Source organism: Notothenia rossii, assembly GCF_949606895.1.
Source record: "Notothenia rossii genome assembly, contig: scaffold_132, whole genome shotgun sequence".
Classification (NCBI taxonomy): domain Eukaryota; kingdom Metazoa; phylum Chordata; class Actinopteri; order Perciformes; family Nototheniidae; genus Notothenia; species Notothenia rossii.
In genome coordinates, this window is record NW_027640307.1 from 12,501 (window position 1) to 26,057 (window position 13,557).

At 43.2% G+C, this 13,557-nt stretch overlaps 2 protein-coding genes across 3 annotated transcripts in view; both read right to left on the reverse strand.

Annotated features, from left to right (window-relative positions):
- Window positions 1–13,557, reverse strand: part of LOC307026818 (calcium/calmodulin-dependent protein kinase type II subunit alpha) — a 57,388-nt gene that overhangs the window by 9,480 nt on the left and 34,351 nt on the right. For both annotated transcript variants that reach the window (XM_079694958.1, XM_079694959.1), the window contains exons 4-12: window positions 13,136–13,190; window positions 12,506–12,571; window positions 12,352–12,424; window positions 9,700–9,802; window positions 9,352–9,435; window positions 9,127–9,221; window positions 7,967–8,089; window positions 7,701–7,784; window positions 7,579–7,621 (exon numbers count right to left, since the gene is read on the reverse strand). In XM_079694958.1, the coding sequence (XP_079551084.1) occupies window positions 7,579–7,621; window positions 7,701–7,784; window positions 7,967–8,089; window positions 9,127–9,221; window positions 9,352–9,435; window positions 9,700–9,802; window positions 12,352–12,424; window positions 12,506–12,571; window positions 13,136–13,190 (726 nt within the window). The remainder of the gene's footprint in view (window positions 1–7,578; window positions 7,622–7,700; window positions 7,785–7,966; window positions 8,090–9,126; window positions 9,222–9,351; window positions 9,436–9,699; window positions 9,803–12,351; window positions 12,425–12,505; window positions 12,572–13,135; window positions 13,191–13,557) is intronic.
- Window positions 13,541–13,557, reverse strand: part of LOC307026815 (calcium/calmodulin-dependent protein kinase type II subunit alpha-like) — a gene marked incomplete at its 3' end in the record, with an annotated part of 7,650 nt that continues 7,633 nt past the window's right edge. The window contains exon 5 of the mRNA XM_079694949.1: window positions 13,541–13,554. Coding sequence (XP_079551075.1) covers window positions 13,541–13,554 — 14 coding nt within the window. The remainder of the gene's footprint in view (window positions 13,555–13,557) is intronic.

Consider the following 13,557-nt stretch of genomic DNA (forward strand, 5'->3'; position numbering starts at 1 on the left):
TATCTAGTGTCTCTACTTTAAAGAGTCCTCTCCTGCTGATGTTCAGGTGTATATCAGTATCTAGTGTCTCTACTTTAAAGAGTCCTCTCCTGCTGATGTTCAGGTGTATATCAGTATTTAGTGTCTCTACTTTAAAGAGTCCTCTCCTGCTGATGTTCAGATGTATATCAGTATGTAGTGTCTCTACTTTAAAGAGTCCTCTCCTGCTGATGTTCAGGTGTATATCAGTATGTAGTGTCACTTTAAAGAGTCCTCTCCTGCTGATGTTCAGGTGTATATCAGTGTGTAGAGTCTCTACTTTAAAGAGTCCTCTCCTGCTGATGTTCAGGTGTATATCAGTACGTAGTGTCTCTACTTTAAAGAGTCCTCTCCTGCTGATGTTCAGGTGTATATCAGTATGTAGTGTCTCTACTTTAAAGAGTCCTCTCCTGCTGATGTTCAGGTGTATATCAGTACGTAGTGTCTCTACTTTAAAGAGTCCTCTCCTGCTGATGTTCAGGTGTATATCAGTACGTAGTGTCTCTACTTTAAAGAGTCCTCTCCTGCTGATGTTCAGGTGTATATCAGTATGTAGTGTCTCTACTTTAAAGAGTCCTCTCCTGCTGATGTTCAGGTGTATATCAGTATGTAGTGTCTCTACTTTAAAGAGTCCTCTCCTGCTGATGTTCAGGTGTATATCAGTACGTAGTGTCTCTACTTTAAAGAGTCCTCTCCTGCTGATGTTCAGGTGTATATCAGTATGTAGTGTCTCTACTTTAAAGAGTCCTCTCCTGCTGATGTTCAGGTGTATATCAGTATGTAGTGTATCTACTTTAAAGAGTCCTCTCCTGCTGATGTTCAGGTGTATATCAGTATGTAGTGTCTCTACTTTAAAGAGTCCTCTCCTGCTGATGTTCAGGTGTATATCAGTATGTAGTGTCACTTTAAAGAGTGCTCTCCTGCTGATGTTCAGGTGTATATCAGTGTGTAGAGTCTCTACTTTAAAGAGTCCTCTCCTGCTGATGTTCAGGTGTATATCAGTATGTAGTGTCTCTACTTTAAAGAGTCCTCTCTTGCTGATGTTCAGGTGTATATCAGTATGTAGTGCCTCTACTTTAAAGAGTTCTCTCCTGCTGATGTTCAGGTGTATATCAGTATGTAGTGTCTCTACTTTAAAGAGTTCTCTCCTGCTGATGTTCAGGTGTATATCAGTATGTAGTGTCTCTACTTTAAAGAGTTCTCTCCTGCTGATGTTCAGGTGTATATCAGTATGTAGTGTCTCTACTTTAAAGAGTCCTCTCCTGCTGATGTTCAGGTGTATATCAGTATGTAGTGTCTCTACTTTAAAGAGTCCTCTCCTGCTGATGTTCAGGTGTATATCAGTATGTAGTGTCTCTACTTTAAAGAGTCCTCTCCTGCTGATGTTCAGGTGTATATCAGTATGTAGTGTCTCTACTTTAAAGAGTCCTCTCCTGCTGATGTTCAGGTGTATATCAGTATGTAGTGTCTCTACTTTAAAGAGTCCTCTCCTGCTGATGTTCAGGTGTATATCAGTATGTAGTGTATCTACTTTAAAGAGTCCTCTCCTGCTGATGTTCAGGTGTATATCAGTATGTAGTGTCTCTACTTTAAAGAGTCCTCTCCTGCTGATGTTCAGGTGTATATCAGTATGTAGTGTCTCTACTTTAAAGAGTCCTCTCCTGCTGATGTTCAGGTGTATATCAGTATGTAGCGTCTCTACTTTAAAGAGTCCTCTCCTGCTGATGTTCAGGTGTATATCAGTATTTAGTGTCTCTGCTTTAAAGAGTCCTCTCCTGCTGGTGTTCAGGTGTATATCAGTATGTAGTGTCTCTACTTTAAAGAGTCCTCTCCTGCTGATGTTCAGGTGTATATCAGTATGTAGTGTATCTACTTTAAAGAGTCCTCTCCTGCTGATGTTCAGGTGTATATCAGTGTGTAGTGTCTCTACTTTAAAGAGTCCTCTCCTGCTGATGTTCAAGTGTATATCAGTAGTGTCTCTACTTTAAAGAGTTCTCTCCTGCTGATGTTCAGGTGTATATCAGTATGTAGTGTCTCTACTTTAAAGAGTCCTCTCCTGCTGATGTTCAGGTGTATATCAGTATGTAGTGTCTACTTTAAAGAGTCCTCTCCTGCTGATGTTCAGGTGTATATCAGTATGTAGTGTCTCTACTTTAAAGAGTCCTCTCCTGCTGATGTTCAGGTGTATATCAGTATTGAGCGTCTCTACTTTAAAGAGTCCTCTCCTGCTGATGTTCAGGTGTATATCAGTATGTAGTGTCTCTACTTTAAAGAGTCCTCTCCTGTTGATGTTCAGGTGTATATCAGTATGTAGTGTCTCTACTTTAAAGAGTCCTCTCCTGCTGATGTTCAGGTGTATATCAGTACGTAGTGTCTCTACTTTAAAGAGTCCTCTCCTGCTGATGCTCAGGTGTATATCAGTATGTAGCGTCTCTACTTTAAAGAGTCCTCTCCTGCTGATGTCCAGGTGTATATCAGTATGTAGTGTCTCTACTTTAAAGAGTCCTCTCCTGCTGATGTTCAGGTGTATATCAGTACGTAGTGTCTCTACTTTAAAGAGTCCTCTCCTGCTGATGTTCAGGTGAATATCAGTATGTAGCGTCTCTACTTTAAAGAGTCCTCTCCTGCTGATGTTCAGGTGTATATCAGTATTTAGTGTCTCTACTTTAAAGAGTCCTCTCCTGCTGATGTTCAGGTGTATATCAGTATGTAGTGTCTCTACTTTAAAGAGTCCTCTCCTGCTGATGTTCAGGTGTATATCAGTACGTAGTGTCTCTACTTTAAAGAGTCCTCTCCTGCTGATGTTCAGGTGTATATCAGTATGTAGCGTCTCTACTTTAAAGAGTCCTCTCCTGCTGATGTTCAGGTGTATATCAGTATTTAGTGTCTCTACTTTAAAGAGTCCTCTCCTGCTGATGTTCAGGTGTATATCAGTATGTAGTGTCTCTACTTTAAAGAGTCCTCTCCTGCTGATGTTCAGGTGTATATCAGTACGTAGTGTCTCTACTTTAAAGAGTCCTCTCCTGCTGATGTTCAGGTGTATATCAGTACGTAGTGTCTCTACTTTAAAGAGTCCTCTCCTGCTGATGTTCAGGTGTATATCAGTATGTAGCGTCTCTACTTTAAAGAGTCCTCTCCTGCTGATGTTCAGGTGTATATCAGTATGTAGTGTCTCTACTTTAAAGAGTCCTCTCCTGCTGATGTTCAGGTGTATATCAGTATGTAGTGTCTCTACTTTAAAGAGTCCTCTCCTGCTGATGTTCAGGTGTATATCAGTATGTAGTGTCACTTTAAAGAGTCCTCTCCTGCTGATGTTCAGGTGTATATCAGTGTGTAGAGTCTCTACTTTAAAGAGTCCTCTCCTGCTGATGTTCAGGTGTATATCAGTACGTAGTGTCTCTACTTTAAAGAGTCCTCTCCTGCTGATGTTCAGGTGTATATCAGTACGTAGTGTCTCTACTTTAAAGAGTCCTCTCCTGCTGATGTTCAGGTGTATATCAGTACGTAGTGTCTCTACTTTAAAGAGTCCTCTCCTGCTGATGTTCAGGTGTATATCAGTATGTAGTGTCTCTACTTTAAAGAGTCCTCTCCTGCTGATGTTCAGGTGTATATCAGTATGTAGTGTCTCTACTTTAAAGAGTCCTCTCCTGCTGATGTTCAGGTGTATATCAGTACGTAGTGTCTCTACTTTAAAGAGTCCTCTCCTGCTGATGTTCAGGTGTATATCAGTATGTAGTGTCTCTACTTTAAAGAGTCCTCTCCTGCTGATGTTCAGGTGTATATCAGTATGTAGTGTCTCTACTTTAAAGAGTCCTCTCCTGCTGATGTTCAGGTGTATATCAGTATGTAGTGTCTCTACTTTAAAGAGTCCTCTCCTGCTGATGTTCAGGTGTATATCAGTATGTAGTGTCACTTTAAAGAGTGCTCTCCTGCTGATGTTCAGGTGTATATCAGTGTGTAGAGTCTCTACTTTAAAGAGTCCTCTCCTGCTGATGTTCAGGTGTATATCAGTATGTAGTGTCTCTACTTTAAAGAGTCCTCTCTTGCTGATGTTCAGGTGTATATCAGTATGTAGTGCCTCTACTTTAAAGAGTTCTCTCCTGCTGATGTTCAGGTGTATATCAGTATGTAGTGTCTCTACTTTAAAGAGTTCTCTCCTGCTGATGTTCAGGTGTATATCAGTATGTAGTGTCTCTACTTTAAAGAGTTCTCTCCTGCTGATGTTCAGGTGTATATCAGTATGTAGTGTCTCTACTTTAAAGAGTCCTCTCCTGATGATGTTCAGGTGTATATCAGTATGTAGTGTCTCTACTTTAAAGAGTCCTCTCCTGCTGATGTTCAGGTGTATATCAGTATGTAGTGTCTCTACTTTAAAGAGTCCTCTCCTGCTGATGTTCAGGTGTATATCAGTATGTAGTGTCTCTACTTTAAAGAGTCCTCTCCTGCTGATGTTCAGGTGTATATCAGTATGTAGTGTCTCTACTTTAAAGAGTCCTCTCCTGCTGATGTTCAGGTGTATATCAGTATGTAGTGTATCTACTTTAAAGAGTCCTCTCCTGCTGATGTTCAGGTGTATATCAGTATGTAGTGTCTCTACTTTAAAGAGTCCTCTCCTGCTGATGTTCAGGTGTATATCAGTATGTAGTGTCTCTACTTTAAAGAGTCCTCTCCTGCTGATGTTCAGGTGTATATCAGTATGTAGCGTCTCTACTTTAAAGAGTCCTCTCCTGCTGATGTTCAGGTGTATATCAGTATTTAGTGTCTCTGCTTTAAAGAGTCCTCTCCTGCTGGTGTTCAGGTGTATATCAGTATGTAGTGTCTCTACTTTAAAGAGTCCTCTCCTGCTGATGTTCAGGTGTATATCAGTATGTAGTGTATCTACTTTAAAGAGTCCTCTCCTGCTGATGTTCAGGTGTATATCAGTGTGTAGTGTCTCTACTTTAAAGAGTCCTCTCCTGCTGATGTTCAAGTGTATATCAGTAGTGTCTCTACTTTAAAGAGTTCTCTCCTGCTGATGTTCAGGTGTATATCAGTATGTAGTGTCTCTACTTTAAAGAGTCCTCTCCTGCTGATGTTCAGGTGTATATCAGTATGTAGTGTCTACTTTAAAGAGTCCTCTCCTGCTGATGTTCAGGTGTATATCAGTATGTAGTGTCTCTACTTTAAAGAGTCCTCTCCTGCTGATGTTCAGGTGTATATCAGTATTGAGCGTCTCTACTTTAAAGAGTCCTCTCCTGCTGATGTTCAGGTGTATATCAGTATGTAGTGTCTCTACTTTAAAGAGTCCTCTCCTGTTGATGTTCAGGTGTATATCAGTATGTAGTGTCTCTACTTTAAAGAGTCCTCTCCTGCTGATGTTCAGGTGTATATCAGTATGTAGTGTCTCTACTTTAAAGAGTCCTCTCCTGCTGATGTTGAGGTGTATATCAGTATGTAGCGTCTCTACTTTAAAGAGTCCTCTCCTGCTGATGTCCAGGTGTATATCAGTATGTAGTGTCTCTACTTTAAAGAGTCCTCTCCTGCTGATGTTCAGGTGTATATCAGTGTGTAGAGTCTCTACTTTAAAGAGTCCTCTCCTGCTGATGTTCAGGTGTATATCAGTACGTAGTGTCTCTACTTTAAAGAGTCCTCTCCTGCTGATGTTCAGGTGTATATCAGTACGTAGAGTCTCTACTTTAAAGAGTCCTCTCCTGCTGATGTTCAGGTGTATATCAGTACGTAGTGTCTCTACTTTAAAGAGTCCTCTCCTGCTGATGTTCAGGTGTATATCAGTACGTAGTGTCTCTACTTTAAAGAGTCCTCTCCTGCTGATGTTCAGGTGTATATCAGTATGTAGTGTCTCTACTTTAAAGAGTCCTCTCCTGCTGATGTTCAGGTGTATATCAGTATGTAGTGTCTCTACTTTAAAGAGTCCTCTCCTGCTGATGTTCAGGTGTATATCAGTACGTAGTGTCTCTACTTTAAAGAGTCCTCTCCTGCTGATGTTCAGGTGTATATCAGTATGTAGTGTCTCTACTTTAAAGAGTCCTCTCCTGCTGATGTTCAGGTGTATATCAGTATGTAGTGTCTCTACTTTAAAGAGTCCTCTCCTGCTGATGTTCAGGTGTATATCAGTATGTAGTGTCTCTACTTTAAAGAGTCCTCTCCTGCTGATGTTCAGGTGTATATCAGTATGTAGTGTCACTTTAAAGAGTTCTCTCCTGCTGATGTTCAGGTGTATATCAGTATGTAGTGTCTCTACTTTAAAGAGTCCTCTCCTGCTGATGTTCAGGTGTATATCAGTATGTAGTGTCTCTACTTTAAAGAGTCCTCTCCTGCTGATGTTCAGGTGTATATCAGTATGTAGTGTCTCTTCTTTAAAGAGTCCTCTCCTGCTGATGTTCAGGTGTATATCAGTATGTAGTGTCTCTACTTTAAAGAGTCCTCTCCTGCTGATGTTCAGGTGTATATCAGTATGTAGCGTCTCTACTTTAAAGAGTCCTCTCCTGCTGATGTTCAGGTGTATATCAGTATTTAGTGTCTCTGCTTTAAAGAGTCCTCTCCTGCTGGTGTTCAGGTGTATATCAGTATGTAGTGTCTCTACTTTAAAGAGTCCTCTCCTGCTGATGTTCAGGTGTATATCAGTATGTAGTGTATCTACTTTAAAGAGTCCTCTCCTGCTGATGTTCAGGTGTATATCAGTGTGTAGTGTCTCTACTTTAAAGAGTCCTCTCCTGCTGATGTTCAGGTGTATATCAGTAGTGTCTCTACTTTAAAGAGTTCTCTCCTGCTGATGTTCAGGTGTATATCAGTATGTAGTGTCTCTACTTTAAAGAGTCCTCTCCTGCTGATGTTCAGGTGTATATCAGTATGTAGTGTCTCTACTTTAAAGAGTTCTCTCCTGCTGATGTTCAGGTGTATATCAGTATGTAGTGTCTCTACTTTAAAGAGTCCTCTCCTGCTGATGTTCAGGTGTATATCAGTATGTAGAGTCTCTACTTTAAAGAGTCCTCTCCTGCTGATGTTCAGGTGTATATCAGTATGTAGTGTCTCTACTTTAAAGAGTCCTCTCCTGCTGATGTTCAGGTGTATATCAGTATGTAGTGTCTCTACTTTAAAGAGTCCTCTCCTGCTGATGTTCAGGTGTATATCAGTATGTAGTGTCTCTACTTTAAAGAGTCCTCTCCTGCTGATGTTCAGCTGTATTGTTGTCAATTGCTGCTCACCCTCTGTCTCAAACCAGAGCCCAGTCTGCTCTGATGTTTTGGAGCGCTAGCCAATCGGAGCAGCGCGAGTGTTCCGCAGTGATGTCACTATGGAACACTCTACAGCTCAGGAAGAGGATAAGTATCTCTCTCTCTCCTCAGTGTGTTTGAAACCTTAGGACAGCTGCACACACACACACACACACACACACACACACACACACACACACACACACACACACACACACACACACACACACACACACACACACACACACACACACACACACACACACACACACACACACACACACACACACACACACACACACACACACACACACACACACACACACACACACAGGAAGCAGCTCACCTGAGAAGTTCCTGGTGGCCAACATGGTGGTGAGGATGGCTCCCTGGGGGGGGGGGATATTAATCATTGTCAGCGTTTTCACAATAAGAGCCAAACATCTGAACTCTGAGGATGACACCGACCTTCAGCTTCCTCCTGGCGTTGAACTTCTTCAGACACTCCACCGTCTCCTGTCTGTGCATACAGGAAGCCACGGTGCTGCGATGCTGAGGGGAGAGAGGGGGTTAGGGAGGGAGGGAGGGTGTGTGTGTGTGTGTGTGTGTGTGTGTGTGTGTGTGTGTGTGTGTGTGTGTGTGTGTGTGTGTGTGTGTGTGTGTGTGTGTGTGTGTGTGTGTGTGGGGGTGTGTGTGTGTGTGTGTGTGTGTGTGTGTGTGTGTGTGTGTCTCACAGAGATCCAGGGGTGCTTCAGGGCCTCAGCTGCTGTGATCCTCTTGGCTGGGTTGATGGTCAGCATCTTGTTGATCAGGTCTTTGGCTTCAGGAGTCACTGTGTCCCACTCAGGGGACGGGAACTGCAAGGAAACACAACAGGTGATCTACAGGTGATCCACAGGTGATCTACAGGTGATCTACAGGTGATCTACAGGTGAGTGACCAACAGGTGATCTACAGGTGATCTACAGGTGAGTGACCAACAGGTGATCTACAGGTGATCTACAGGTGAGTGACCAACAGGTGATCTACAGGTGATCTACAGGTGATCTACAGGTGAGTGACCAACAGGTGATCTACAGGTGATCTACAGGTGATCTAAAGGTGATCTACAGGTGAGTAACCTACAGGTGATCTACAGCTGATCTACAGGTGAGTAACCTACAGGTGATCTACAGGTGAGTAACCTACAGGTGATCTACAGGTGATCTACAGTTGAGTAACCTACAGGTGATCTACAGATGTTCTACAGGTGAGTAACCTACAAGTGATCCACAGGTGATCTACAGGTGATCTACAGGTGATCTACAGGTGATCTACAGGTGAGTAACCTACAAGTGATCCACAGGTGATCTACAGGTGATCCACAGGTGAGTAACCTACAGGTGATCTACAGCTGATCTACAGGTGAGTAACCTACAGGTGATCTACAGGTGAGTAACCTACAGCTGATCTACAGGTGAGTAACCTACAGGTGATCTACAGGTGATCTACAGGTGAGTAACCTACAGGTGATCTACAGGTGAGTAACCTACAGGTGATCTACAGGTGATCTACAGGTGAGTAACCTACAGGTGATCTACAGGTGAGTAACCTACAGGTGATCTACAGATGTTCTACAGGTGAGTAACCTACAGGTGATCTACAGATGTTCTACAGGTGAGTAACCTACAAGTGATCCACAGGTGATCTACAGGTGATCTACAGGTGATCTACAGGTGATCTACAGGTGATCTACAGGTGAGTGACCAACAGGTGATCTACAGGTGAGTAACCTACAAGTGATCCACAGGTGATCTACAGGTGATCTACAGGTGATCTACAGGTGAGTGACCTACAAGTGATCCACAGGTGATCTACAGGTGATCTACAGGTGAGTGACCAACAGGTGACCTACATCATAGGCTCCAGCTTTGATCTGCTGATAGAGACGATGTTGATCTTCATCCCAGAACGGAGGATAACCGACCAATAAGATGTAGAGAATCACACCTGAGAGAGAGAAACACACACACCTAAGAGAGAGAAACACACACACCTGAGGAAACACGCACACGTGAGAGAGGAGAGGACACAAGGAGATGATGAAAGGAAAGAAGGAAGCATCAGAGGAGAGACTGACCACAGGCCCAGAGGTCCACTGCTTTCCCGTAAGGGTCCTTCCTCAAAACCTCCGGGGACAGGTAACCCGGGGTCCCCGCAAAGCCTGGAAACAAACACACACACATCATTATTAAGCTAAATAAAAATAACATTTATATTAAATACAAAATATCAAAAAGTAAAAGTGTATGAGAAATAAAGCAACATTAATTCATAACAGAAATAAAAGTAATATAGAGCAGTATTTCTGCAGTATTACCTCAGTACTAGTGTAGTATTAATACTACACTAGTACTGAGGTAATACTGTAGTATTACAGCAGTAATACTGTAGTATAAGTGTAGTATTAGTATGTGTGTGTGCTCACCAAACCACGCCTGCTGTTCTCCTTCGACCTCGATGGCAAGGCCGAAGTCAGCGAGTTTCACCGCGGCTCCTTTAGACTTCGATGCTAACAGCAGGTTCTCTGGCTGCAGACACAGGAGATGCTAAAAGGGTAACTCTGCCCACTGGTTTACATTAGAGAAGCTAACAGGCTAACTCTGCCCACTGGTTTACATTAGAGATGCTAACAGGCTAACTCTGCCCACTGGTTTACATTAGAGATGCTAACAGGCTAACTCTGCCCACTGGTTTACATTAGAGAAGCTAACAGGCTAACTCTGCCCACTGGTTTACATTAGAGAAGCTAACAGGCTAACTCTGCCCACTGGTTTACATTAGAGAAGCTAACAGGCTAACTCTGCCCACTGGTTTACATTAGAGAAGCTAACAGGCTAACTCTGCCCACTGGTTTACATTAGAGATGCTAACAGGCTAACTCTGCCCACTGGTTTACATTACAGAAGCTATCAGGCTAACTCTGCCCACTGGTTTACATTAGAGAAGCTAACAGGCTAACTCTGCCCACTGGTTTACATTAGAGAAGCTAACAGGCTAACTCTGCCCACTGGTTTACATTAGAGATGCTAACAGGCTAACTCTGCCCACTGGTTTACATTAGAGAAGCTAACAGGCTAACTCTGCCCACTGGTTTACATTAGAGAAGCTAACAGGCTAACTCTGCCCACTGGTTTACATTAGAGAAGCTAACAGGCTAACTCTGCCCACTGGTTTACATTAGAGATGCTAACAGGCTAACTCTGCCCACTGGTTTACATTAGAGATGCTAACAGGCTAACTCTGCCCACTGGTTTACATTAGAGAAGCTAACAGGCTAACTCTGCCCACTGGTTTACATTAGAGATGCTAACAGGCTAACTCTGCCCACTGGTTTACATTAGAGAAGCTAACAGGCTAACTCTGCCCACTGGTTTACATTACAGAAGCTATCAGGCTAACTCTGCCCACTGGTTTACATTAGAGAAGCTATCAGGCTAACTCTGCCCACTGGTTTACATTAGAGAAGCTAACAGGCTAACTCTGCCCACTGGTTTACATTAGAGAAGCTAACAGGCTAACTCTGCCCACTGGTTTACATTAGAGAAGCTAACAGGCTAACTCTGCCCACTGGTTTACATTAGAGAAGCTAACAGGCTAACTCTGCCCACTGGTTTACATTAGAGAAGCTAACAGGCTAACTCTGCCTACAGGTTTACATTAGAGAAGCTAACAGGCTAACTCTGCCCACTGGTTTACATTAGAGAAGCTAACAGGCTAACTCTCCCCACTGGTTTACATTAGAGAAGCTATCAGGCTAACTCTGCCCACTGGTTTACATTAGAGAAGCTAACAGGCTAACTCTGCCCACTGGTTTACATTAGAGAAGCTAACAGGCTAACTCTGCCCACTGGTTTACATTAGAGAAGCTAACAGGCTAACTCTGCCCACTGGTTTACATTAGAGAAGCTAACAGGCTAACTCTGCCCACTGGTTTACATTACAGATGCTAGCAGGCTAACTCTGCCCACAGGTTTACATTAGAGAAGCTAACAGGCTAACTCTGCCCACTGGTTTACATTAGAGAAGCTAACAGGCTAACTCTGCCCACTGGTTTACATTAGAGATGCTAGCAGGCTAACTCTGCCCACAGGTTTACATTAGAGAAGCTAACAGGCTAACTCTGCCCACTGGTTTACATTAGAGAAGCTAACAGGCTAACTCTGCCCACTGGTTTACATTAGAGATGCTAACAGGCTAACTCTGCCCACTGGTTTACATTAGAGAAGCTAACAGGCTAACTCTGCCCACTGGTTTACATTAGAGAAGCTAACAGGCTAACTCTGCCCACTGGTTTACATTAGAGATGCTAACAGGCTAACTCTGCCCACTGGTTTACATTAGAGAAGCTAACAGGCTAACTCTGCCCACTGGTTTACATTAGAGAAGCTAACAGGCTAACTCTGCCCACTGGTTTACATTAGAGATGCTAACAGGCTAACTCTGCCCACTGGTTTACATTAGAGATGCTAACAGGCTAACTCTGCCCACTGGTTTACATTAGAGAAGCTAACAGGCTAACTCTGCCCACTGGTTTACATTAGAGAAGCTAACAGGCTAACTCTGCCCACAGGTTTACATTAGAGAAGCTAACAGGCTAACTCTGCCCACTGGTTTACATTAGAGAAGCTAACAGGCTAACTCTGCCCACTGGTTTACATTAGAGAAGCTAACAGGCTAACTCTGCCCACTGGTTTACATTAGAGAAGCTAACAGGCTAACTCCGCCCACTGGTTTACATTAGAGAAGCTAACAGGCTAACTCTGCCAACGGGTTTACATTAGAGAAGCTAACAGGCTAACTCTCCCCACTGGTTTACATTAGAGAAGCTAACAGGCTAACTCTGCCTACAGGTTTACATTAGAGAAGCTAACAGGCTAACTCTCCCCACTGGTTTACATTAGAGATGCTAACAGGCTAACTCTGCCTACAGGTTTACATTAGAGATGCTAACAGGCTAACTCTGCCAACAGGTTTACATTAGGGAAGCTATCAGGCTAACTCCTCCCACAGGCCAACATTAGAGATGCTAACAGGCTAACTCTGTCCACAGGTTAACATTAGAGATGCTAACGTGTACCTTCAGGTCTCGGTGGACGACGCCCATCTGGTGACAGTGAAGTACGGCCTCCAGAATCTGCTGGATACAGTGACTGCACAGAGGTCAGAAGTCAGGGGTTCAGTGACAGTAGACCAGTCAAGTGAAGTCTCGTTTGTTGTTGAGTATTTCCTACCTGGCGTCAGCTTCACTGTAATACTCTCGGGCTACAATATCTTCAAATAACTCTCCACCTGTTATCCTGAGAGAGAAAACATCATAACGTAACATACCATAACGTAATAACCATAATGTAACATACGTTGCGGTATGTTACGTTACGTTATGGTATGTTACGGTATGGTATGTTACGGTATGGTATGTTACGGTGTGGTATGTTACGGTGTGGTATGTTACGGTATGGTATGTCATGTTAACATACCGTAACGTTGCGGTATGTTAACATGACATAACGTAACATCAGGGCTCTCAAGTTTTGAACAGAGTTCAGAGTGAGATTTTGGCAGCGGTGTTTGGTACTCCAACTTCTGGCTCCCCTCAAAGTGCCCATGAAGCCCTCTGTATCGCGAATGTCAACGGGGTGTGGGGGGGGTGGGGGGGGGGGTGCTAGTGGAGTGCACGCGTCTCAAACAAGCCTAGTTTGTTTACAAAATTGCGGCACAACTTGGGCGGTACCCTGGAAAGAAATCTCTGCGTGAGAAAATCTCTGCGTGATAAATACAAGGTGTGGCGTGTGAGCGTGTGAATGGAGTGAAATGCGTGTGTCTTGCTTGAGAGCTCTGTAACATACAGGTATGCTACTCACAGGTCGAAGATGAGGTAATGATGAAGCTCCTCTGAGATGCTGTCATGTAGCCGCACTGAGGAGAGAGAACAGTTATCAGCAAGCTATATGCTACATGCTACACACTACATACTACACGCTACATACTACACTCTACATACTACATACTACACACTACACGCTACACACTACATACTACACACTACATACTACACGCTACATACTACACACTACACGCTACATACTACACGCTACACGCTACATACTACACACTACACACTACATACTACACACTACATACTACACGCTACATACTACACACTACACGCTACATACTACACACTACACACTACATACTACACACTACATACTACACACTACACACTACATACTACATACTACACACTACACGCTACATACTACACGCTACATACTACACACTA